The sequence below is a fragment of the Centropristis striata genome, chromosome 3, assembly GCF_030273125.1.
Source record: "Centropristis striata isolate RG_2023a ecotype Rhode Island chromosome 3, C.striata_1.0, whole genome shotgun sequence".
Taxonomy (NCBI): Eukaryota; Metazoa; Chordata; class Actinopteri; order Perciformes; family Serranidae; genus Centropristis; species Centropristis striata.
Window position 1 is genome coordinate 9,606,769 of NC_081519.1, and position 25,856 is coordinate 9,632,624.

The following is a 25,856-nucleotide window of genomic DNA, read 5'->3' on the forward strand; positions in this document are numbered from 1 at the left end:
ATTCAAATTTAAGGTATTTATTCATTATTTGACTTTTTCCATGTAATGCTACTTTCTTCTACTTTTTTCTTAAGGACATTTATTAGACATTGCTTATTTGCAGATTCATATTAAAACAAATAAATATAAATACTAATAAATTAATCTGTATTATATGTTTAACAGCAAAGCAATATATAAAGCATTATCGTAATTAAAATGCGCTATTTTGCATAAGTACTTTTTTTTTGGTGCTCTTAAATATATTTTGGTCATTTTTATGCTAAAACTTTGTACTGGTACTTAAATAATAGTTTGAATGTGGGCCTTTTACTGGTAACCGGTTTTTATTTTTGTACTGCAGAAACACTAATTAGTGTTAGTTTAATCAACGACCTGAATGCTTATTCCGTTACTGCTCATTATCTATTCAGATAAATAGAGGGGCGTGGTTTGTTGCGGCTGCTGTCAAATCGAAGCATCCTATTGGCTGTTGCTATACAAGCTGCGGTGACATCATCGGTGATGCACTGATATAGCCGGGCCAGGCGGCATCCTCCTCATTAGCCTAGAGAAGATACGAGACCCTCGCCCGTCTGTCATCTGACAACCACAAACAGACATGGTGAGTTAAGATATTTATCCAGAATAATCTATCGAGAAAGCTACTTTTAAACGACTAATATCAATAAATGCAACGCGTTGTTAATAATTGGAGCATTTTGGAAACATGTAACCCAGTTAACGTTAAGCTAGCTGCGTATCTCTGCTGGCCTGCTGCTCTCATTCTAGCTTAAAGCCTTTAGCCACAATCCTTTTCTTAGCTGTACGTTAATGGAGGATTAACTTGAAGCATTTGAACATCACACTAACGCCAGTCTGTTTTTCCCCTGTGCCTTATAAACCCTGCCTCAACCAGTCGGACTTCACAGAGGACCAGATCATGGGTGAGTTGACATCTCATTAGCAAAAGGGTTTCTCTTCTTAATGGTTAAGGTTATAAACCTATCAGTCAGCTTTATTGGTCAAGTAAGTATGTGCACACATACAGGGAACTGGACTCCGGTGTTTTGGATTACTCTTAATACACTGAAATGGACATAAAGCAAAGAAGGAAGACAACTAAACTGAACACATAATGATAAAGAACAGATAATTATGTGCACATCTATATGAAAAAAAAAAGTGTTTTAATATATAAAAGTCAAGTATTTTGAAAGCTGTGAACAAAGAAATAAATACTGACATGGACTGGGTGATTCTTCACAGTATGTGTATATGTACAAGTCAGTGTACTCTACATACAGATAAATACTGTTATATATGTCATCTTCATACTTGAAATAGCTTTATGGATTCATCACTCTGACCCTGTAGCTCGACTGTTTTCTCTACGAACTGCTGGACCCCTTCAGGTAACTCTGCCAGACTGAGATATACTAAACTAAACATTTTGTAGCTGTGTGAGGTTCAGTGTGTTCAATGTGTGTCACAACTTACACCTGAGAAAATTCTATCTGAGTTCATCATGAGTGCCATATGAATGCTGTACTAACTAAAAAGAAAAATCGAATAAAGCATGTGGGTGTGTTTGCATGCTAATGCCGGAATATTCCCCTTAAATGTCAGGAGTCAATAAAGACAGGTTTTGGTACAGCAGAGCAGTGTAGACTTCACTTCTCTGGTGTGCCTTAGGGTGTGGCAGATGCCACTTAAACTGTTCCTTTGAGGCTCTCAGTGAAAGGGCAACAGCTTTTTTTCAACAGATAGTATCCATTTATGCAGGACAACAGCTTCTTTGTGGTGTTTAAATATCGGTGGGAATCTCTACACACCACACAACTCTATTCTGATTCAGAGGGCTGTCATATTTTATTTGTCCTACCTGTGTGACTACTTGCTATTTTTGAAAATTAACAGATGCTTCCAAACTGTAACAAAGTATTATTCTGACCAGAAATCCAATTATTAAAAGCTGCTAATGTACTGTCAGGAAGGGAAGGGTTGTTGGTGCTATTCATCATCAGTAGGCCACAGTACTTTGAATACATAATGTGTTTTTATCATGTTCACGTTCCCAGAAGGTTGTGATAATGTTTTAATCGTCACAGCACTGCCAGCTGATAGGGCACCTACCTACGCAGCAGTATCAGGAGCCACTCCTGCCATGAAAACAGAAAATGAGACTTATTTGCATGTTTTTAGACTTTCAAAACAATTTGTGCGGTGGTATCAGCTGTCCTTCTGCACAACCAAATTACAGATGAAAGGTATCTTTTGGGTTTAAAGCACTTTGGTTTTCTGCAGATGTGTTTGTTTTTGTATCTCCATCATTTGTGAGTAATGTGTATTAATGTACTATACAGCTGAATCTGAGCTCTTCCTCTCTGTCTCCATGTTAGAGTTCAAGGAGGCCTTCCTTCTGTTTGACCGGACGGGTGAGGGGAAGATCACCTTCAGCCAGTGTGGGGACGTCATGCGGGCTCTAGGGCAGAACCCCGTCAATGCTGAGGTGCTCAAGGTCCTGGGAAACCCCAAGTTAGAAGGCAAGCTCTGAGTCACCTGCCACAACTCAAATAGCCAAGGCAACTGCAATCAAATCAAATCAAAATTACTTTATTCATCCCCGAGGGGAAATTCAGTTAGTCTGCTAGAATCTCTTGAAGAATGAGACAGCCTGATGGCTGTAGGAGCGAAGGATCTATTACTACAATGTAGTAGGTTGAATTAACAGTAAGGTTCGACGTTTTGTGCTGCATTTGAATCCCTCGTTACAACCTCAGAGAATCAATATGTGGTGGACTGCTGGTTTTTGGCTTGTTTGGGCCTTGCAGGTCTACTGAAAAAAGTAGGTTCTCTGTTCTTAATGAACTCTGTAAAGTGAGATGTGGATTGAATGTGGACAGTAATTGGTATGTATGAAGGTGTGTTCAATGTGCAAATGTGGTGCCATTATTATTTCATTAATATTAATGTAAGCCATGATTTCATACATTACATTTGTGAGCATTTAGTCTAAAGCCCTGATGTTGTAAAAAAAAAAAAAAAAGCATGTCTATCCCATTTTTTGCCAATGCTGGGAATCCATTTCAGAACGGTCCTTCAGATGTTTAACATAAAAACATTTTTATAAATTCACCTGCAGAGATGAACTCCAAGATGCTGGATTTTGAACAATTCCTGCCCATGCTCCAGGCCATCGCTAAGAACAAGGACCAGGGCTCCTTTGAGGACATCGTGGAGGGTCTGCGTGTCTTTGACAAGGAGGGAAATGGCACAGTGATGGGAGCAGAGCTGCGTCATGTTCTCACTACACTAGGTGAGTCAACAAAAACCTGAAAAACAAAGATTTGTCTTAATCATTATCTAGCTGAGCTGACTTGTGTCTGTCTTGACATGCAAAGTAAAATCCCTTCAGGCACTGTGCGAAGACAAACATGTTATCTCCTGTTGGAAAGTCCTCCTTTTCTTTTTTTTTTCATCTTAAAAATCATAGTAATTCTTTGTTTGTTACAGGTGAAAAAATGACAGAGGAGGAGGTGGAGACTCTTTTAGCAGGACATGAGGATGCCAATGGCTGCATTAACTATGAAGGTAAAGATGTCTCTTTCACTATTGTACTATACTGTCCTTGACTGTCTCATGAAAATATGTCACTGCTTCTTTTATAATGTACAAAACGGCGAGAGGCATTGTGTCTTTGTGTCACATGCTCACTGACTCGGTGTTCCCGCCTCACAGCCTTTGTCCGCTACATCATGTCTGGCTGAGCAGAGGGTATGAGCAAACCCCTGAGAGCCCTCATCACTGCTGTCCTCCTGACTCAGACAGAGAAACAGCTTACCACTGCACAGGGGCCGCACTCCTCTAGTTAATGAGTGAAGACGGGGGACGGGTCGTAACATGCAGTGAGAGTACAGCGTAGTGACTTTGTTACACCCAAAAGATGTTTGGCTTAGTCCAGCAACAATGGTGTAATGCTCAAAGTGACAGCCAAAAGAATAAAAGAAACTAATGTCATAACCACAACAGTAAATGGACATGGTTTTGCAAATTCTTTCAAGTATATCGTCCCTGCTAGTAGAAAACGTAAAATAAAACATTAACTGTAGCCTCTTCTGTGGCCTCTGAGTGTTGGTAGTGTTTTCTGATCTTTAAAAGGGGACCTGTTATGCTTTTCATTACTTTCTTTAATATATAATGTTACAGTGTCAGATGTTCATATTAAATGTGGCCAAAGTTTCAAGTAATGTGGTAAATGTGTTTTAAAATAATCCCTATAGTTATACTTCAAGTTTCCAACTGTTCTGATTGCTCTGTTTCCAACAGGCTCAAGCTGACCAATCAAATCAAATCAAATCAATTTTATTTATATAGCCCAAAATCACAAATCACAGATTTGCCTCAAAGGGCTTCACAGACTGTACATGGTACGACACCCTCTGTCCTTAGACCCTCACATCGGCCAGGGAAAAACTCCTCTAAAAAAACCCTTTTAGCAGGGGAAAAAAGAAGACGAAACAAAATCAGAGCAGATTGCGCTATTTTTTTGGTAGGGGGATTTAAAGAGACAGGCGCTCAAATGACGTGTCTCAGGCAGGGTGAATAAAGGTGCAGCAGCCGGGGCAGTTTGAGAAAAATAATGTGTTTTTTGAGCATGAAAGCAGAGTCTGTTTAGAAGCGAGACGGCTCACGCACGAGTCAGTTCCTGTGTCTGTGTCATGTGGGTTTTGCCAATGCCCAAATATTTAGAAGACTGGCATTTGGTCTGTGTCTGTTGACTACAATGGTTGAAGAGAATGTGGGCACAGATATTGAGATTTTTTTTTGTCCCAGATTCACCAAAGTAATTTTTTTTTTTCTTTTTTCACAAGCCACGTATCTTCTGAACATTATGACTCTAAAATAGCATTTTTCAGACGTACAAATCAGGAGGAAATTAACGTTGTTTGAGTCCTTTCGGTATCAATAACTCGCACTTGTGAGTTCTGGCAACACCGATAGCATTGCTAGGAATCCCCACTGTCAGCGAGACTTGAGTGGTGTGTTTACGTTCTGTTGTGGGAGAAGCTTTGTGTAGTGAAACAGGGACACAAACAGACTGGGAGTCCTGATCAGTGAACGTAGATGTGGTTAATAAGTACACATATATAGCAAGATATTTATGTGATTTTAAACAGCTGTCACGCCCCAGTGAGAATTGATGCATTTAATTGAATGGAATCTTATTTAATGCGAGAGTGACGGACATAAAAAAAAACGTGTCTAGTGAGGATTTGAGATTGGCCGAACTGTGTCAAAACTGTTTGTGAATGCCCCAATTTTTTTTCGTACTTTTAAATGTAACAAGCTGGGGGAGAGGCAGGAATTTGAATCATTTCACACCATTGGCACAGCTTGTAATGTGTCACTTTCTTCTAATTCAGACTTAAAAATATGTATTATATATAAACATGTTCCAGTAGAAACCTAGATGCTAGTATAAACATGAAATGAGCATAATGTGTCCCTTTTTTAATTTGACTTAACCTTTAACTTCTCCCTCCTGCAGTGGTCCTGTGCCTCCTCTGGCTGTTTCCCTACATGTTACTGTTTCACTCCACATCCACTGCAGCTTTGAAAGAATAATGCAATTAACTAAAATACTAAAAGAAAATTAACAGTTCAAAAGTTGATTTATGTCTCAAATGTTCTCTTTCAGTTGCTCACCAGTTACTCTGCTGCTGTTTTTATATTTTTGTCTCAATGTCTGTTATTTTCCAGATGTCTGACCTCCTGCTGGTGAGCAGAGAGCTTGTATCCTCGCTGACTGATGTTTGAAGTTTGTCTGACTGTTCAGATTTGATGCTGATGTCGCGTTTCTCTTCTCTCTGTTACAGAACTCGTCCGGATGGTGATGAGCGGTTGAGGATTTCATAAATGCGCTTCCAGCTTTAATTTTATTCCTGCATAATTTTTTGTATTGTTTGTCTTGTTTTGCCCTTCATCCACATCATCCTACCTCCAACAAGTCCGTCTTTTCTTTTTCTTTTGACATTTTTATTTCATTTCAAAAGTGCCTTTTCTGTCTAATGTGAAGAAACCCTTTCATCTCATCTTTCAAACTGTATTCAGCCTCGCAGGTACAATCGGCAGTAGGGTTCCCTCGAATATTTCACCTGTTCAATCTCTGTCAATCAACCTGTCAGTCTCGTTGTCAACAGCTTTGTTTGTTTGTTCAGGTGGAAATTACAATGTGACATGTTACAACTCAACACAACAGTATTGAATAAAAATCCTTGTTTCCAAAGTGTATTTCAGCCTGTGAGTCTTCTGCTTAAAAATATTACACAATTTTAATAACAAATCAGAAAATATCAGTAGAATAATCCAATAATATGAATATTGGGAAAATATTAGTAACTTGTTAAAAATATATATATAATCAGTTAAAAATAATGATTCATTAATTAAAATAACTGAATATTAATAAATGGGAACCGCTAAAATGTCCGGAAGATTTAGATTGATGTGATTTGTAAATATTTTTATTACACTTAACTATATAATAAACTATATGAACATTGCAAATGCAATGCTTTTTGCTTGACATAAAAGCAATATTCTCTTTGAGGAAATAAATCATTGGCATTTCTGAGGTAAAATGTCTTAATTAGCAAACATGTTTTTTTTCCCAGGTTATAGATATTACTATTGTTTAATCAAATTAGATTATTAAAAAGTTATCAGTAGAATATAACAAAATATTGTTATAAATAGAATAATATATAAAATCATAAACACAAAATAATCCAATGATATAAATATTGGAAACAAGTAAGTCACTTTAGAAAAATGATATTAAAAACTTTAAAAAAAAGATTATTATTAAATAATACGACAAATAAATGAGAACCACTAACATGGCCAAAAGATTTAGATTTATGTGTGATTTGGAAATATATATTGCACTTAATTATATAATAAACTATATGAACATTGCAATGCTTTGTGCTTTACATCAAAGCAATATTCTCTTTATGAGAAAATAAATCACTGGCATGCCTGAAGTAAAACATTTGAATTAGCCTGACAAAATAGTAATCTAACAAACTAGTTTATTCATTTGTATATTTTTCTTCTTATGTGTGGTTCTTTGTATGACAAGTTTGACAAAAACAACAAACACTGCACACACCGTCTTCCTCTTCACATCTTTATTTTTTCCCCAACATTTTGTAATTAAAACCTGAACCTCTTTTGTTTTGCCATTTTTTAATACAAACTGCCAGAGTAACTGTCAGCACGAATGTGATGATTTACTGAGGAAAAATTGATTTCTACTGTATAATAATCAATGCAACTGCTGCTACCTTCAGCATAGTGAAAAACATACAGAAACTGAACATACACTTATTTCATATCACAAAATCCACACAATGTAGTAATAACACAGATAAAAGAAGTCCATTTATGCTCACAGCTGCGGTGAGCTCAGCAATACTGGCTTGACGGACATTAACTGTAAAGTTTCACCTTCTGACTGGATTATATTTCATGACACTGACGTTGACGTGTCGTGTGCGGAACGAAGCCTGTTTTTTTTAATTCTTCAAACTTTGTGACACACGACAAATGGCACTGGAAATAAAACTGAACGGTAATGTGGTTTACAGATCTTAATGGCATGCGTTCACATACACACATGCTCACCGTCACATCTCGAGACAGATCCAACGGACCGGCCTGATCCATACACAACAGTGGAGAGGGTAAATATAGGCTACAAAGGTAATAATATACAGTTACAATGTTGACATATCAAAGAAAGAAGATGGAAAAACAGACAGTAAAAAATATAAAAATTGATAGGATAAAAAGTGAGGATATTGTTGCAAATATTAAGGACACAATTCTCCATTGTCAGCTGTTTAAGGTGCGAGCTCCCTTGTTTGTTTTTTTTGACAGCATTCACATTTCTTCCATGTGTAACTTGAAATGCACCAGCAAAAAACAAGCTCTTAATTTCCAAAGCAACCACAATAAAACTCACTGAATAAATGTGAGATAAACAAGATTATAAAAACATTTTGGTTTAGCAAGTAACACAAATTATGAATAAAACACTTATGCGGTCGCTGATAGAATTATTATTCCCCAGACTTTCAGTCATTCCTTTTCAATAAAACTACATTCCTCGCAAAAACTACAACCTGGATGCTTTGAATTCATCACGCTTTGAAAAACATGACGTGTTTTCCTCTAAGTGCTGTTGAAATGAGGGACATTATTAAGATTTATTTAAAGAGACGTCTTTTAAAGATGATCTCATGCTGTCAGTACTTTTAAACATTATCATTACAGGGCAACAAAAGGTGTGTTTGTAACAGAAAATCCAGTTTACAGTACATTATCTCAAACTGCATCCAAACCAACTTGATTTCCAACTGGCTTCCGATTTGTTTTTTATTCATTACAGACATTTAGTTGGTTCTCGACACGTGACCTTCAGGCCCGACCCTGTAGAGTGACCGCTTCTCCATGCAATACAAATAAAAATAGAGAGGAAAAAAGTAACATTTCCAATCAAGTTTCCAAAACCTTCAGCATGAAAAAGTATTTAAGACAACAAAAGGGCGATATAAGTGCTAAAGTTCAATTTCTTGGATGCTTCAAGTCTTTCAATGGGACCTTGGGAAACATGGTAAAAGTGCATTTTTTTCTTACATATATTTTAATTAGTACCTACAGTAAAAGGGGGTGGGGACTCTGGAGAGATTCTGAAGCACAGGACTTCACAAGTTGTGACAAAATGTTGCAGAAAATAAATGCAACAATTTCCAAAACACTGAAAACACGAGATGAGTCTTTTCTTCTCCTTGAGTGGCAGCATGTTGGTAAGACCCTCTTAGTTCACAACAATCTCAAAATTATGAAGTGACGTGTTGCCGTCCAATCGGCCGCACAGGATGAAGAGCTTCAGTTTGAAAGTACATTTTCTTCATTGGCAGATTCAATTTAAAAGGGACTTATTTTTCAGCAGAGTCTAAGTAGAGCTGGTTTGATTTAGACATAATCATTTTTTCTCGCATCAATTGTCCTTGTTGGAAAAAAAAAGAAGAAAAAAAAAGAGCTGAACATGTAAATTGTGTTCCATTCCTTCAATTTGTGACTTCTTACTTCTTCATTTCGGATGATACCGGCAGGATTCAAAGTGGTCAGAGTCATTCGGATTCTCAAGCAATGTGTTTTTCTCTCACTGTGGAGGAGGGACTGGAGCCGAGGGTTGGAGCGTCTCCCCGGGAAGAGGGGCGGTGGGCTCTGTGAGGGCAGAAACAAAGGAAAATGTGCAAAATGAGCAGAGAAATGTTGAGGAACTTTCTGACACATTTTTAAAAATGTTCTCATTGTTTTGAGAGCTCAAGTAAAGACAATTAATTCAAATAAAGCCGTTAATTGTGTATATGTACTGAAAAATTGAGAAAATGTGGCATTCCAATATACTTAAATTATACTCAAATACACAGTTGCCAATAAAGTTGGGATAATTTTGTTTTCAGGCTCAATCCTTTTCAGAAGATATACACTTTATCTGTCAAGAGTAAGTCACATTGTCACAATGATTTCATGGAATGAGGTAAAAAACATTTTATTCCAACTTTATGGGGGACCGTGTATCCATTCATTTGTGAATTTTCATAAAATAAATAAACCGTTTCATAATCCAAATATAAGAAAAACACATTTTTGAGGGGAGGGGTTCTCTAGGGATTTTCCACTTTTCCTTGTTTTTATATCACTGTGCCTTGAACATTTTGAAGAAGAGAGTATTCTACATCTCTTGGGATTTTTCAATATTTTCTTATAGTCCTAATTTTGCTCATATTTGATATATTGTTTCCTAAACATGCAATTGAACATGAAGTTGCAAAACTGTTTAAATGTCAACAACTCTCAACAAAGCAAGTTCAAAGTTCAGCTGGGAAGCCTGATATAAACATATCTGCAGTAAGGAGATTTGCTTTTTTAAACATGTAGCATCTGTCTGTTAACAACTAATGGTGTAAATAAATACAGGTGCGTCTCAATAAATTAGAATATCATGGAAAAGTCAATTTCCAGTAGTTCAAGTCAAACAGCCCCAACCAAGTATTGAGTCATATAGATGGACATACTTTTCAGAGGCCAACATTTCCATATTAAACATACTTTTTAAAATTGGTCTTTTGTAATATTTCATTTTTTTGAGACACTGAATTTTAGGTCTTCATTAATGTAAGCATTTGAATTTGAATCCACATCATCCTACCTCCAACAACCTCTCAAATGTCCGCTCACTCTGCGTGTCTCCACAACAAGTTAGCCCCCAGAGCGATTAAGAGACTCTGGAGGTGACGTATGGTTTTCGCCGTCGCTGACTGTGCACAGCAAATGATCATAAACAAAGCAGCATGGCTAATTATTATGCACAGTGTCTCCGCTGATCATAAACATAGTGATCGTGAATTAACGGTACGCGCTAACTGCTCACAGAGTTTCCGGTGCTTGTTGTAAACAAACAGATCGCTAAGTGGACACATTCTGCAGCAGCAGCAGCACATACACACTGTACTGCTACAGAGCTAACTGTAACGCCGGCCTCCGGCTCGTTAGCGGGTCGTTAAAAAGAGTAAGAAGGAGTCGCTGGATTTGTCTCCAGCCACTTTCTTGAAAAATAGTAATGACGTGGGTCTAAAGCACGCTCGCCGATGAGCCGCCTTCTTCTACTCCGGCAGGCTATAGGCTATCCACCGTAATGCTGCCCTCCCCGGTTATATCCAGATCTAACTAACTAAGGTTTTTTTTTTATTTTTTTTTTAAACATGATTAAAAAAATGATGATTTCCGGCACCGTGCCGGAGGTCTTCAAGTCCTGACTTCTTTACTTCTTAATTTTTTAAATTATCATTATTATTTTTTATTTTTATTTTATTTTAAAAAAATATTTTTTATTTTTTATTTTTTTATTATTTTTTTCCAACGCTTCTGCGCATGCGCTGAAGCGTTGAAACCCCGCGCATGCGCAGAAGCGCCACGGGGCCGCGCATGCGCAGAAGCGCAGAAAAATAAAAAAATAAAATACATTTTAAAAAATTTAAAAAAATAAAAAATAAAAATAAGAAAATTAAAAAAAATAATTATAATAATTAAAAAATAATAAGAAAAAAATAAAGAAGTAAAAAGGACAGTGGTGGAAGAAGTATTCAGATCCTTTACTTCAGTAAAAGTACTCATACCACACTGTGAAATGACTCCACTCCGCTCATTTAAACTCCCTAATAAACTTTTTTGAATTTATTTACTGACATAAACAAACTTTCTATGATATTGTAATTTATTGAGATACACCTCTAAATAGTTATAATAGGAAGAGGACATTAAAAAAAAGTTCTGTCATTATTATAACATTAATGCCTATTAAAGCTGCTACACTGTACTTTAACTTTAAACTCACCATGGAGGACAGGAGTAGTGCTGGAGCTGGAGCTGGAGTGGGCAGCTGGGGTGGCGCCTGGCGGGCAGGGGGGCGAGGTGTGAGCACTCTGAGGCGGTTGGGACTCCGGGGCCGGGGCAGCGGCTGAGGCTTGAGGCGCGGGGCTGGGGGCCGGCTGCGGCGCTGGTGTGCTGGGAGCTTGCTGGCCTGCGGTCGGGCCCTGGGGCGGCTGGGCTGCGGCGGCCTGGTTGGCGTGAGGGCCCCCGGCCTGGCTGTGCTGTTGGTGCTGAATCTGCTGGAAGTGCTGCTGGCGTGCCCTCATCTCAGCGTATTTCAACTGCTCCATGTGGAAGGACTGACGGTCAGCCAGCAGCTGCTGACGCTGGTACTCCAACTGCACACACAAAGAGTAAAAAGTTAAAGGTTTTGCACTGAAATTACTCTCTTGAGATACTGCGTATCCCAGAACCCCTCACTCACAGCCTCCCTCTCTCTGTCCATGATGGTTTCCAGTTCTTCAAAGTGTCGCAGTTTAATCTCCAGCTTCTTCATTTGGGTCTCCACCAGCAGAGCCACAAGAGACTTGATCTTCCTCTCTTCCACTGCAGCCAGGTGCTATGAACAAAGTGAAGGAGAAACTCAGATTAAGGAGAAAATGTGAAAAAACAGTGATGAAGGACGGATCAAGTTAAGGCCCTGTGACAGTTAACTTTACCTTTGCTTTGACAGCAGCAGCAGCGAGCGCGGACGCAGCAGCTGTGGCCAGGTTCCCCTCTCCCACATCACGCTCCACCTTCGCCTTCCTCTCTCCTTCACTCTCTGCTTCTCTTTGTCCTTCTTCTGTGACCTCTTTTCCATCCTTTTCTTTCTCCCCATCGCCTATGGGAAAGAAAAAAGTTTTATTTTTTCTTCTTTTACAGGAACACTGTACTTCGTATATATATATATATATATATATATATATATATATATATATATATATATATATATATATATGAGACTGAGATGCATTTTCGTACCCATCTCTGGCTCTGTTTTGTCCGGCTCCCTCTCTCCTTCTTGCTCTCTTCCTCTTTCTTCCTCCTTCTTCCCATTCTCCGCCTGCTTCTCCTCTTCCTCAGTTGCTCCATCTTTGTTGTCCTGTGTGCGAAAACAAACACGGCAGCTTTGCAGCGGCTCTTCAGCTGAAGTCATAAATCATAAATATTATATTATAACAAACATGCATCCTACCTTGGTTTCCCTCTTCTCTTCGCCTGATTGGCTTTCACTCTTGCTTTCATCACTGCTTTCGTCTAGAGAGAAGACAGGTCACAAGTGCAACGTTTCATTCTGTATGTCAGTAGTGGAATTATTATTTAGATACTTTACTGAAGTAAAAGTACTAATATCCAAGTTGTGAAAATACTCCACTGCAAGAAAAAGCTGCATTCAAAACTAAGTAAAGGTATCATCAGCAGAATTTAGGCATCAAGTACCATGTTTTGTGCAGTAAAACAGTGTCTTACTATTAATTATGATGTTTTTAGATTCTGTTGCTGCATTAATGAGTATCTTGCATTTCACTGCTGTATATGTTGAAGGTTGTGCTCATTTTAACTCCATTATGTACTATATTATGTGCAATACATCATATTCTGTCAGATCATTATATGTTTGTAGCTTCCCTGCTATGTGAGAACCACGAATTTCGTAAAAGTGTCAGAAAAACAGCTGTTTTCAGCTTTATGATGATGCATTTTCCAAGTAATTCAAGAGGGTTTATAAAGAGTTTGTTTAGCTTAAGAAGTAGGAGAATTTTCTCAACACATAAAGGAACAATTCATCCTTCAGTTCATCATAAACATTCAAAATCAACACTTGGATTTCACTGGACTGGAAAGAGATGGAAAATGTAACCTGATACGTAACTAAAGCTGTCAGACATGTAGTAAAGTAAAAAGTAAAATATTTGTCTCTGAGATGTAGTGGAGTAGAAGTATAAAGTTGCATAAAATGTAAATACTTGAGTAAAGTACAAGTACCTCAAATTTGTTCCTAAGTCCAGTACTTGAATAAAGTGACTTAGTTATTCTCCACCACTGCTGTCTGTCTGTGTGTGTGCGCGTGTGTGTGTGTGTGTGTGTGTGTGTGTGTTCATCCTACCAGGTCTTTCTCCCTCCTCCAGGCCGGTGCCTGCGATGCCGCTACCCTCCAGGCCGTACAGCGGGTCCTGTCGGCCGCTGACCCTCGCTGCCTCCTCCACCCGCCGCACATGAGCCTCAACCAGCGCTGCAGGAACCTCCTCCTTCATACGAGAAAACTCCTCTGAAAGAGCGAGACGGATCGAGGTTAACAATGTAAAGCAAAATTGAGATTTGGGGATAACTTGTTCATTATGATCAGGAAGATTTATATTTCAATATAAAATCTAAACAAAAGAAGTTCCTTCTCACCCAGAGCAGACTTCGCTGCAGCTGAAGCCACACGCGGGTCGACGACGGAGGCGAGGAAAGCCACTGTGCTCATGACTGGGTTTCCTGCCTGGCTGAAAGGTACCGGCTGGTAGGCCAGTGGGCCCAGAGACGAGTTGTTGTCCTCCAAGTAAGGGTCTTCGATGGGCAGCCGCAGGAAGTGAAGGATGCACTCATCCTGCGTACGGCTGCCCACATGTTCTGAAACCTTGTTCCAGTCGTCCTTGTACATCTCCAACCCCTGATGGAAGTATAAACTACATTTAGCTCTGCAATTTTATATCAAATTTAGGAAAGGAATTATCTGCATCATCACACAGTAGATTTAAACCATGATTTGTACCTCAAGTAGTAGTAGTGTTTCTTGTTCTGTCCACTCCCTCATAGAGCTCGCTGCACTCTTGCTCTGTGCACAAATATCACCACCACTCTGTTAATATATTTTTACAGCACAGTAAAAGAATCATTCTATCATAGATCTTCTTAGATTGTACCTTTGTAGAGCTAGTCTTCTTGCTGTACATGTCAGTCCGCAGCCCAAAGTTTTGCAGATCTGCTGGTTTCTCCTTCACTTTTTCTGGGAAGGACATCATCTGCTGGGTAGCAGGGGTCTGCAGGTAAACAGCAACAGAAAGACGTGTTTAAAATAACAAAGAGCGTGTGTTCATGTGTCTATTTGTGTGTGAATGTTTGTGAATGTATTTGGGACCTGGGACGTCTTAGGCTGCAGGGGCACCAGACTGGACGGAGTGTCTGCCAGGACGTGGAAGTGAGAGGTGGGCGGGGGACCCATAGGTGTGGGTCGGCTCTCGGAGTCCACCTGGTAGTTGATGAGGCCCCACTGCTCCAGGAAGGCGTGGACTCTGCAGCAGGAGAAGAAGAACAGAGCTTAACACACTGACAGCAGTTTGACTAAAATGTGTTACTGTGCAGATACAGACAATAGAAATATTCACACTGCACCGACCTCATGATGGCACACACGTCTCCTGCCAGGTTCCTGCGGCAGGCGGTGGAGGTCAGGTACTCCTGAGGGTTCAGTCGGTAGGTGTCAATCATGAAGTTCCTGTACGCCAGGTAACTGAAAGAAGGAGGTGAAATGCTTCAATTCACTTTCGTACTATGTGTGATCAGACTAATGTCGTGTAATTTATTGGTCCAAGTTGTAGGTCAAATAGCTCATAAATTAGTTTTTAAAGGAGTCCAATTGGAAAAAATTACTTCTCTTATCTTTAACAATTAATCAAAAGCCCCGTTGGAAAACAGCTCCAAAAAAACTCTCTAACAAGTCTCAAAAATCTTCAAGCAGGAGTCCAAGATCTTGTGACACACTTTATTATCGATAAAAAGTGGAGAGAACAAATATAATACACACAAGGTGCAGTCCATAAGCTCTCTAACTCGAATGACACTTACATGAGTTATTATAGAGAAATCACACACATCTGTCCATCCCATCATTAATATTTATTATGACCTTTCCTCCAATAAAATTTGTTAATTCTTTAGATTTCTCCTCCTAGGGGCTGCTCCAAATCCGCCCCCCCTAGGTGCAGGTGGCATTACCTCATTCCCTGGCAGAGAGACATCAATATGTTTAGGGGTTGAAAATATTACCATGATTTAAAATCCCGCATTGGTTCTCATAGGGCCTTTCTATGCTTTATTTACTATGATTTAAAATGATCCGTTAGTTCCCACAGAGTCTTTCTATGTTCTTATCTCTCACTCATCTCTGTTTGTCATATACAGAGCCTTTTCTATTTTTCATTTCTCACTCAGAGTATGCTACTGTATTTAGCCCTTGTAAATGCTGCTTCTTGCCCAGCTGGGCAACCCCGCTCCCACCAGCTTCTCCAGGACCAACACTTAAAACAACATCTCTGGCGAAAGATCACAGGTGTTTTTCTGGCACAAACTTAACATTCTTATCTAGGCCTTATTCTACTTCTCCTCTCTTCCAGTACTTCTCCACCTTTCAGTTAAATCTCTGCAGCATATTGATTATACATATAACATCATATAGATCACTCAGGGTTACATTATTTAATCACACTTTGTCATACAAATAGCTACATAGTCCCTCTAGAGACCCTCATAAAGAGATACTAGCTTAACTCTCACCACATTATTTACTCTACACTAACACTTCAGTTAACTACCTGTTGGGGCTGGGCAATAAAAAGATTATATCAATATCATCATATGACACTAGGTATCATATTATTGTAACATAGCATAAGAGTTGTTTTTTCCTGGTTTTAAAGGGTGCATTACAGTGAAGGGATGTAATTTTTATGAACTTATTCAACTGTTTCAATTTTGTCTTTACCCACCAGGTCATTATATCCTCATTATTGATGATTATTTATCTAAAATCTTGTTGTGTAAATAATTTGTGAAGACACCAATAGTCAACCCTATAATGTCATCGCAACTATCAGTATTGATGTTTTTGATCAAAATATTGTGATATATCATTTTCTCTCCTACCTGTATTAAAACACATGATATTGTATGTGTACAGATCAAATACTCACATCTCCGGGGTTTTAGATTTGTTCTTCCCATTGAAAAACTCTGGCAGGGCTCTGCGCTCAATGGCGTGAACACTGTGGGAAAATAAACCGACATTATAAGGAATCACAGCTTCAATAGATCAGAATGACACATTTTAACTTTTTCGAGTCACGTCTCTTGTCACGTGCTCTCGATTGCTGAGACTATTTTTCAAATGACTGTGTCTTATAAATACATCCCTGACACCTCTGAAAACAACTTGTTTTCTTACCTGTTGTAGTCGAACCAGGCAGCATAGCTCGGTATGATAATGTGATGAGTCTGCTCAGTCACATTGTCCTCGTGAAGGTCCGAGCCTTTCACCGGTTCCCCCTTCACGCTCGGAGAGCCTTCCTCCTCCTCCTGTTTGAACATGAGCACACACCCTCACGATGATATATGTGTTTACTGTCCTCACTGTCCACACATTTCTTGCACTTTTAACAAACTGCCATACCTTTCCTGTTGTTTCCATGGACTCATCCTCCTGCTCGTCTGTTTAAATCACAAAGAAATGGGAAGTGAACATAAAAAGGACGAGAAGAGAGACATAAGTTTCACTGAATGCTAAATTAACTGTCACTCAAAATCAATAAAGGACTTATAAACAGTTTAAAATGCACAATATTACTTCATGTTAGGGAAGATAACAATGCTCTAATATGGAAAAAACTGATTTATATATAATAAGGTAATACTAGGCCTGTCGTGATAACATATTTTTTGGGACAATATATTTTCCCAGAAACTATCACAATAAACGATAGTATTGTTGTATCGATCTAGTTTTAGTTTTATAACAATATTAGAGCATCATAAGTACATCCTTAGCCACAGCAATTAATTTTTAAATCTCGAGAATATTAAACATTGGAATTGAAATGTGGAAAAGAAATATTAAAATATCCTAGATAGATTAAAAAAAAAAAAACGCATTAATAAATAAACTACAACCTAAACAAATAAAATGCTTTCAGTTAATAAAAAAATGCACTGAGATAAAAATTATGTATTATATTATTTTATTATTAAAAAAACATATAAACAACTGGAATGGCTGCTTGAGAATATAGGTTTTTTTTTGCTGCAATTAGTACTACCTGTCAAACATTTGCAGCATTACTGTAAACGTATAATATATTGAGTCCAGAAAAAGACTATCGTGTCCATTTTTATATATTGAACGATAAGTCGATATAATAATTATCGTGACAGGCCTAGGTAATACAGTGATGTCTTATAACCTGATATCATAAATAACAGACAGTGTGTTGCTCCTTTTTTCAAAGTTCTACATGCATTAGCACTGCATAGACAGAGGGCATACAGAACTTTCTGCTCACCCATATCCGTTCCCCCCTTGACTGGAGTTGAATCAGAGTCTTTCTTGGCGTTATCTGCAAAAAAAGAAGAAGAACGTATAATGTCAGCCAGTCAAAGACAACTACTACTTTAGAGTCTTGAAGGTGATATCTAAGGTTCATTCTAATGGTTTATTTAAAGGTCATATTTGGTTCTTTTTATGTATTATTTGAAACATATGTGTACTTGTCTTAGGTGTGTTTCCATCTTCAGATGCTGGGATAGGTGACGCTTCATCCAAGTCTTTACTAAGATCCTCCTGTTCTTCCTCCCTTTGGCCCCGTTTGGACTTGGTGTACGGGGTCGTTGGCCTGTCCACACACACACACACACACAAAAGACATTATTTTACAATCCTGAAACATGTTCTGTACACATCACTCTGTAACAGCTGATGAGTCACTTCATCGAGACACGTTCGGAACCGACCCTTTTTTGGTATTCTTCTTCTTGCTCTCCTGGGGAGGAGGGGTGGGGGAGGGCGACGGCGACCTCTTCCTCTTCTTGGCGCTGCCGGGCTTCTTGTCCCTCCGCTCGTCAGGCGTGGTCACCTCGTCCGTCAGGGTCTTGGCTGAGATCCTCTTCCTCTTAGGGCAGCCCTCGCCCACTTCATAGTCCTCCTCATTCATCCACTCGTTATACTGGTCGAGGTCTAAAATCCACTTGGCGTGGACCTGCGAACAGAGACCAAACAGAGAATGGTGACCAAAACTTGAAATATTTTTAGTGAGCATGTCGGCTGCCTGAGTGAAACCCCAACTTATTCCAGGCAGTGCTGCACTTTCTGCACATTTTGTACACATGAAGTCAAGCAGGGATGTTTCTCAAGACTACAGTCATGGAAAAAATGATTAGACCACCCTTGTTTACTTCAATTTCTCGTTCATTTTAATGCCTGGTAGAACTATAGGTACATTTGTTTGGACAAATAATAACAATAAAATTGATAGTGATTTTGGTTATTATCAAGAAAACCATGGAAAATGGCTAGATATCAGCTCTTAAATTAAATTCTTATGGTGATCTAATAATTTTTTCCATTACTTTAATTTCCCTGAAATTCAATGAGAAGTGTAAACTAGTCGAACCAGAAAAGTTATTCTATAAGGTTAAACACTGTCTGAATTTCGTTGTTTATTATGAGGACCATTTGAAATCATAAATTCCATTTTTCAGTTATCAAATGTTATTTTAAATGCAACTTAAATGTGTGGAACTATGAACGTTTCACACTATCCTGTAAACATGATATATCCCTTAATATAACTTTTAGAAACTAAAAACTTAAAAAAAACAAAAAACAATATTCTTTAGGAAAATAAAACTTTAGGAAATGTGCCTGCTAATTAATATTTGTACCCTACGGAAGCTCTTTTTTAAAGCAACATTAACAACAAATTATGTGAATTTGTCTTTTGAATGTGTACATAAATACAATAATATTAATTTGATTAATAAGCTTAACCAACTTTGTCTGGTACAAACTACCGAAGGGTAGCAACATTTAATCTAGTTCATTTATTGCTCATATCCCTAGATTCAAACACCTCGTCAAGAAATTAGATCAAACACTTATCCTTTAAATTGACCCACAACAGAAATAATGTTAGTGGGGGGATTTCTGGATCCTATGTTGTTTTTGTGGCTGAAAAGCGAATGTATTTCGGCAATAACGGCATGATATAAAAAGAAAATAAATCTGTAAGTGTTCGGTGGAAAATTTTTAGGATTTATGTTTACATAAAAACAATTCTAAAGAGACTTAAATGCAAGATGTGAGCAAACTTAAGCAACAGTAACTGAATGAAGACAGTTAATTCGTCACATGGAAGTTTTGGTCTGAGAGAGATTTCCTCGGTGAGTAAACAGACACTTCTTGATAGTTGCATCAACCAGAGTGCTGTTTTTTGTGTGAATACAGCTCCAAACAATTGAATGCCTCGCTGCTCTTACTATCATGTCCTGGTGAACGCTGAACGCCTTGAGCGAGAAATGCTTTGAATGCACAATAAGAGCTTCTGACACTGCTTTGAATATATAGTTCAGCCAAGTGCCTTACAGAGTAGGCTCTGTTGCTCTGAGTGCCAATTCTCCACAGCACTTCATTCTTGTAGTAATGCACAGAGAGAAAAAAATAAGAGAAGAGTACTGTTGCCAAACAGCTAACAGCTTTGTGTGCTCAGTCCCCTGAAGGGTTCTCAGTAGTTATAAACAACTACTCAAAATGCATCTTTTTAAGACATTGTACAGCTTGTAACTAGCAGCTCTCTGTTTTTATCTTTTATGATTTTCTCAAAATTTTAGATTAAATTAACACTCATTTCCGCTCCGCTCACCCTTGTGTATGTGTTTGCTTTTAAAAACTTGTGCTTTCAGTGTTTTAATTTTGTTTTTTACTGCTTATACTTGAAGTGAAACAGCTCCATTATGTGCATTTATATTTAAAAGTCTGATCACATAAAATGAACATCCATCATGACAGAATCAATACTTGTAGCCAACATTAAGATGTTTTCCAAATATTGTGCACATAAAAGGATGGACAAGCATCTATATTTTTTCTATCTGATGTTACAATGCACCCATTAATAAAACAGTATATTTGCAACTGTCCTTTAGGCTCAATAAAGTGCAGATATCATGTATCATGTATATATATGATGTAGTTGAACAGAGTAAAATTTGTTTAGTTAAACTTAGAGGGTGTGTCCACGGATATTTATAAGGGAATTTGTTAAAAATGCTAAATAATAATGAACATAGCTTTTAAAGGTTAGGAATAATAATAAAAACGTTTCTATAAAAATCAAATACCTTCCTGGGCTTTTCTGGGCTGGGAGGATCCTCCACAGCGGCCTCAATCTCACTGGCTGGGATCCAGGTATCATAACTAAACGGGGAGAGGAGCGAGATCAAAGGTCAAGGCAGGGGGAAAGATAACAGGTTTGGGCTTGTAGGAAGATCTCAGGTCAAACCAAGGTGTAACTTAAGCTTGTAGCGTTAAGAGCAAAGTTATCAGATCCACTCTACCTGTCAGGGAAATAGCCCCAGTGGAGCAGCACTTGTTTATCTCTCTTCATCACAGGACGCACCCACTCCTCTGGAACAAAAAAAGAGCAAAAGTATATCAACACAAAGTGAGACAGCACAGGAGGATTCACGATGAAAAGAAACAACACACTGTGAAGTCTCACCTTCCTCCAGGCTGCTGGGAATAGGGACGACAACATGGGAGCTGGAGGCCTTGTCCTCAGTCACTGAGCCCTGCGGAGAAATTCACTTGGAAATTTGAGATAAACTCACATTTTTAATCAGACAAAGCTGTTTGTTGTGAGCATGTTTTCAGTCTGTAATACTGAGGATTTTTAACAAAAGAAAAAAAAACCAACCTGATGCCTTTTGATGATGTCTTTCAGTTTCCCGAGAAGTTTTGGCTCGATGTCAGAGCTCAGGTAGATGACAGGTCGACTCAGGCAGTTATTCTGAAATGAAGAAATGCGAGCAGACATGTGAATGAGTGACATTGATCAATTCCAAAAGGCAGGAAAACTGTGGAAATATATGTAATTAATATCATATAATATATATATAATGTCTGTGTTGTTGAGCTCCTCAGATAAGGGGATGATCTGGATGATCTTGTAGTGTACCTGCACCACTGATAAAGCAGGATTACTGATTAAGTCACATGGCTGGGTGTCTGGTATTTTTTAAAGCTCAGGCAGGCTGATTCACAAATATGATGTAATTTTTATTAAAGATATGCAACCTGCTGGAGCTCAAAGCTAATCTCTTAAAAGCAACAATTGCAACCCAGCATATTGTGAGTCAAAAAAGATTTCTTTAATACACGATTTAAAACATAAACACTACTATTACCTTCAAAAATGTAAACTGAAAACATTTAAAACTGCATTTTGGCTGTCCAGGCAATGTGTGTTTCTGAGAAACATAAAAGAAAAGCTTTGAGACAAACTCACCTGCACTAAAGACTTCTCAATCGTCATGAACATCTCCACATTTCGGTCCATCCTCGACGGATTCTGGAAGTCAAACCTGCGCCTACCAGGAAATTAGACTGGAGTTACACACGAAACGGCAACAAAACCAAAATACAAAAGAGTGCTGATAAGAAAACATAATTTATTTTATGTTTATGTCTCTTCAGCAAAAAAAATGCATACCAGCTGGAAAGAAAGTCTTACCATCCTTGGTCACTCTTGAACTTGTAGGCAGCAGCCAGGATGTGGCACAGAGCCCCTCCTGACTTGAAGTCCAGAAAACACTTCATCTGCAGACACCACACAAAACCGTCAGGAACGCCATCTACTGCTGTTACATGTAGTGTACGTGTGTGAATGACAGAATAAAGAAGACTTACTGGCAGCTTGGTGAGCGGAGGGTTGCTGACATGCCGGCCGAACACCTCCTCCTGGAACTGGAGCAGCTGGACCACCAGGCTGGACAGAGACTTGTTGGTGGGGGGCTCGGCTTGGATGTACTGAGAGGACGACAACACGGAGACGCAGTCAGAGCAGAGACACACACAAGAAAACTACTGTACTGGATACTATGTGTATTATTCAAGATGTTAATTTAAACATGATGCTTTGTTATATCTAAAATAGTTTTTAACATCTTCAAAAAACATCAGCACGAGCTGTATATATATATATATATATATATATATATATACATATATATATATATATATATATATTGTATGTCTTTGTTGTATACACATTTTATAGTTTTGTAGACGTTCAGGGACAACAGTGACACCATAAATTAAAAACTCCTGATCTACCATAAGGTTAGGGCCAGTATTTTATACAGGGGTGGTTAACAAAGTGTAGAAAGTATGTAGAGAAATGCATCAAGAATATCTTAGTTATTTTATTCAAATTTTACTTATTATAGACAAGGACCAAAAAAAAAACTTTTTTATTTAAACATTTATGAACCGGTGTAGTTTAGATTGTGTTTAAGCCACATGCTAAATATTTAATAGCATTTTCAGAAACAAGAAGATGTTACACTGAAAAACTGGCCCTGTAATTATTATTTCAATCATCTATATAAATTCTACAAAGAAATACTGATTCAGTGCTTTTACTTTAAAATAGCAGTTTTTCATGTAGTGCATTACTTAGTGATTGTTTGTTATTATGTGTCCTCAGTTTTGTATGTAAATTGAATCATTTGTTCCAAGTAATATTCACTAAATTAGTTCATTGGCTTAATTAGTTGATATTTCCAAGTAAAATGTAATTGAGTGACATCGGTGAATCATTTACTTGTGTATTTTCATTTTTAAAAAAGTGGTTTTATTACTTAGAAATAGCCTGAGTAAAGATTACAAACACTTCCTGTGTGGATAAACTAGCCTTTTTTAAGTAAATGTCACTCACTCATTTTTTCAGTGTACCTTTTAAAAGACGCCTCATACATGCGTTTTGGTGTAACAGTTCTCCTGGTTTTTCCATTTGGGTATGCCATATAGGCAAAAAATCCCCCCAAAATAAAATGGATGATAAACGGTTAAATGTTAAATACTGTTATTTTCATCATGATTATTGTTTTTAAAGTAACACTGCGGTTGTTTGTTGAATGAATGTGTGTGAAGAGCGGCTCCGTGTTATCCCAGACGGGCCACGGCTCCAGTCAGCCACAGAGCCAACATCTGGATCTGAGCTGCATTACCGTTAGCCGATTAGCTAACTAGCTAGCTAGCTGGCCGGCCAAAGTCACCCTCCTTTTTGCTAAATGTAATTCTCGCCGACTGATTGTGTGCTGCTTCTGCATCGGTTTCGCTACAATAACGCAGAGGGATGCCGCCATTCTCGGCTGCATGTGTCGCAGCTGTCGGCTCAGCATCCTTTTGTATCCCGGCTCGAGTGAATCAAACAGCTGGACGTTCAGCAGCACCCTCCCTCCTCTCTTTGTCACTGCCTCTGCCCAATAGGTAAGTGTCCACATTTCAGGCGGAAAAATGTCCGCTTACTGTGTATGGATACAAAACATGCGCTCAGTACCTTTTTGTAATTCTTTCCCAGCCAGACGCGGACATTATCAAACTGAGAAACGGTATCAGACGCTTCGAAATATTTTACATTCGGGCCGCCGTCTTTCTTCCGCACCGCCATCTTTGACTGCAGACAACTAGTCGACGTCGCCCGCCGCCCAGCGGTCAAAGTATGGTACTGCACCTGTAGGCAGCTGTAATAACAGACCACGGCCAGCAGGTGGCGCGCTCCTGTAGGGAATGATTCTTAACTCAATGGAGTCTTGGGCTATTTTGTCCATTGTCCAGTCTTTTCGTGTCTTTGTAAGTCATTTGTGTCTTTTTTGGTCATTTTGTGTCTGTTATGTGTTTTCTAGTTATTTTGTGTCTTTTTTTTTGTCATTTTGTGTCTTCTGTGGGGTTTTTTTGGTCATTCTGTTGTCTCATTTTGTGTCTTTTTTGGTCAATTTGTGGTTTTTTTTAGTCATTTTGTGTCTTTTTTTGAGTCATTTTGTGTCATTTTGTGTCTTTTTTAGTAATTCTGTGTCTTTTTTAGTCATTTTGTGTCTTTTTATTTCTTTTTTTAGTCATTTTGTGTCTTTCTTTGGTAATTTTGTGTCTTTTTTTAGTCCTTTAGTCCAACATAAAATGCTATTTTGAATCTTTTTTTAAACTTTCAAAACACTATCATGCTCAATAAAGAATTTTAAATGCTGCAAATGTGAACAAAGGTTTCAAATATAACATATAAGGGGGTTACATCCAGTTCTACAATTTTATACAGAAATATATTTGACCTTGTCTCCAGTTTTACTTGGTATATCATCATCAAACTGAAACTGGCCTCATGGAGTTTACAGCCAGAACTTTAGAGGTAAATTTACAGTAGGGCCCCACGCTGCTTTGTTTTCTAGTCTGGATGTCATGAAGAAGTCATGCTTTGGCGCTTTTGGAGACTCCAGAGGGTTAAAACACTTTATAGTAGATAAGTAGTGGCATTCATTCATTATTCACTAGAAAGCAAAATAAACAAACATTGTAAAAACACTTTTTTTTACTTACAAGTAAATACATACTTATAAACAATTTATAAGATAGATAGACACAGTACTGTGTAAAAGTCTTAGGCAGGTGTGGATGCCTGGAAGAACTGATGCTGGTTTGAAGGCAAAGGGTGATCACACCAAATATTGATTTGATTTAGATATTTCTTCTGTTCACTCACTCTGCATTTTGTTAATTTATTTAAAAAAAAACAACTATTAACACTTCTATTTTTGAAAGCATTCATATTTATAGCATTTTTTCCACACCTGCCTTAGATGTTTGCACAGTACTGTAGATAGACAGATAAAAGTGAATTAACATAATATAACACAATAATACTACTAATTATAATCATCATCATAATGAGAATTATAGGAAATAACAGCAAATGTGCAGGTTGAAATAAACACACACTTAATAAAGGCCGGAGTAAAGGTGTGTTTAAACCTTTCTTTCGAAGATATAGGAAAGGTGATTATGTGTTTTATGTATATATTTTTAAAAAATATATTGAAATGTACCTTTCAACTATAGCTGTCAGATAGTGGAGTAGCCTTAAACAATGGAAATGTTCAAGTAAAGTGCAAATGAGGAGCAGTGAGGGCTAGAGAGGGTATTGAATGTTTTAAACAGAGGAGCAAGAACTGAATGTATTCCAAGCAGCTTAAGCTCGTGGTTGAGATTATTAACTTTTATCAAGTTATAGTTTTTCCACACAAATAAAACAGGGAATATTATTCTATTTGTTTATTTTATTATTTCTTGTTCTTTCATGTCCAAATTAAAAATCAAATGAGCGATGTGAACAAAAATTGTATAAATAAATCAGACCTTTACTCAGCTGTTGTCTTGGTATTTGGTGTTTTTGTGAGTGAGGGACTGGGTGAGGGGAGTTTTGTCCACAGTCTTCATTCCTGCTCCATGTGCACTTATTCACTCCCAACTAATTATACTTACAGAAGAGGATTAACAGAAAACACTTATTTTTATCAATGTCGTA

At 38.0% G+C, this 25,856-nt stretch overlaps 2 protein-coding genes across 3 annotated transcripts; one reads left to right on the forward strand and one right to left on the reverse strand.

The window, feature by feature from the left end:
• The first annotated feature begins 537 nt into the window (after nt 1–537).
• On the forward strand, nt 538–6,273 carry myl6 (myosin, light chain 6, alkali, smooth muscle and non-muscle). Its single transcript, XM_059328499.1, has 6 exons — nt 538–604; nt 899–926; nt 2,382–2,525; nt 3,125–3,298; nt 3,496–3,573; nt 5,859–6,273. The coding sequence occupies exons 1-6, from the start codon at nt 602–604 to the stop codon at nt 5,885–5,887; spliced, it is 456 nt and encodes a 151-aa protein (XP_059184482.1). The 5' UTR covers nt 538–601; the 3' UTR covers nt 5,888–6,273.
• Nucleotides 6,274–7,928: 1,655 nt separating this feature from the next.
• smarcc2 (SWI/SNF related, matrix associated, actin dependent regulator of chromatin, subfamily c, member 2) lies at nt 7,929–23,960 on the reverse strand. Of its 2 annotated transcripts, none has more exons than XM_059328497.1 (26): nt 23,841–23,960; nt 22,187–22,306; nt 22,011–22,096; nt 21,786–21,861; nt 21,195–21,287; nt 21,000–21,069; nt 20,836–20,905; nt 20,620–20,695; nt 18,235–18,479; nt 17,992–18,116; nt 17,787–17,840; nt 16,901–16,938; nt 16,676–16,806; nt 16,425–16,496; nt 14,852–14,965; nt 14,594–14,747; nt 14,379–14,495; nt 14,228–14,290; nt 13,867–14,125; nt 13,577–13,738; nt 12,665–12,726; nt 12,451–12,571; nt 12,147–12,310; nt 11,912–12,046; nt 11,453–11,825; nt 7,929–9,279 (listed from the first exon to the last, which is right to left on the reverse strand). In XM_059328497.1, exons 1-26 carry the CDS (start codon nt 23,949–23,951, stop codon nt 9,215–9,217), a joined length of 3,156 nt encoding a protein of 1,051 aa, XP_059184480.1. In that variant the 5' UTR covers nt 23,952–23,960; the 3' UTR covers nt 7,929–9,214. The 2 variants fall into 2 exon arrangements, with proteins under 2 accessions (XP_059184480.1, XP_059184479.1); XM_059328496.1 differs by having other exon boundaries at nt 21,786–21,867.
• Between the last annotated feature and the right edge of the window lie 1,896 nt (nt 23,961–25,856).

Excerpts from the sequence above, each read along its gene's own strand:
- smarcc2 (XM_059328496.1), bottom strand. The coding sequence starts at position 23,951 with ATGGCGGTGCGGAAGAAAGACGGCGGCCCGAATGTAAAATATTTCGAA. Across the intron at positions 14,291-14,378 it reads AGAAGACTAGCTCTACAAAG|AGCAAGAGTGCAGCGAGCTC; the intron begins GTACAATCTAAG and ends ATTTGTGCACAG. Across the intron at positions 13,739-13,866 it reads TGCAGCGAAGTCTGCTCTGG|AGGAGTTTTCTCGTATGAAG; the intron begins GTGAGAAGGAAC and ends TCGCTCTTTCAG.
- myl6 (XM_059328499.1), top strand. Across the intron at positions 2,526-3,124 it reads GGGAAACCCCAAGTTAGAAG|AGATGAACTCCAAGATGCTG; the intron begins GCAAGCTCTGAG and ends ATTCACCTGCAG. Across the intron at positions 3,574-5,858 it reads TGGCTGCATTAACTATGAAG|AACTCGTCCGGATGGTGATG; the intron begins GTAAAGATGTCT and ends TCTCTGTTACAG.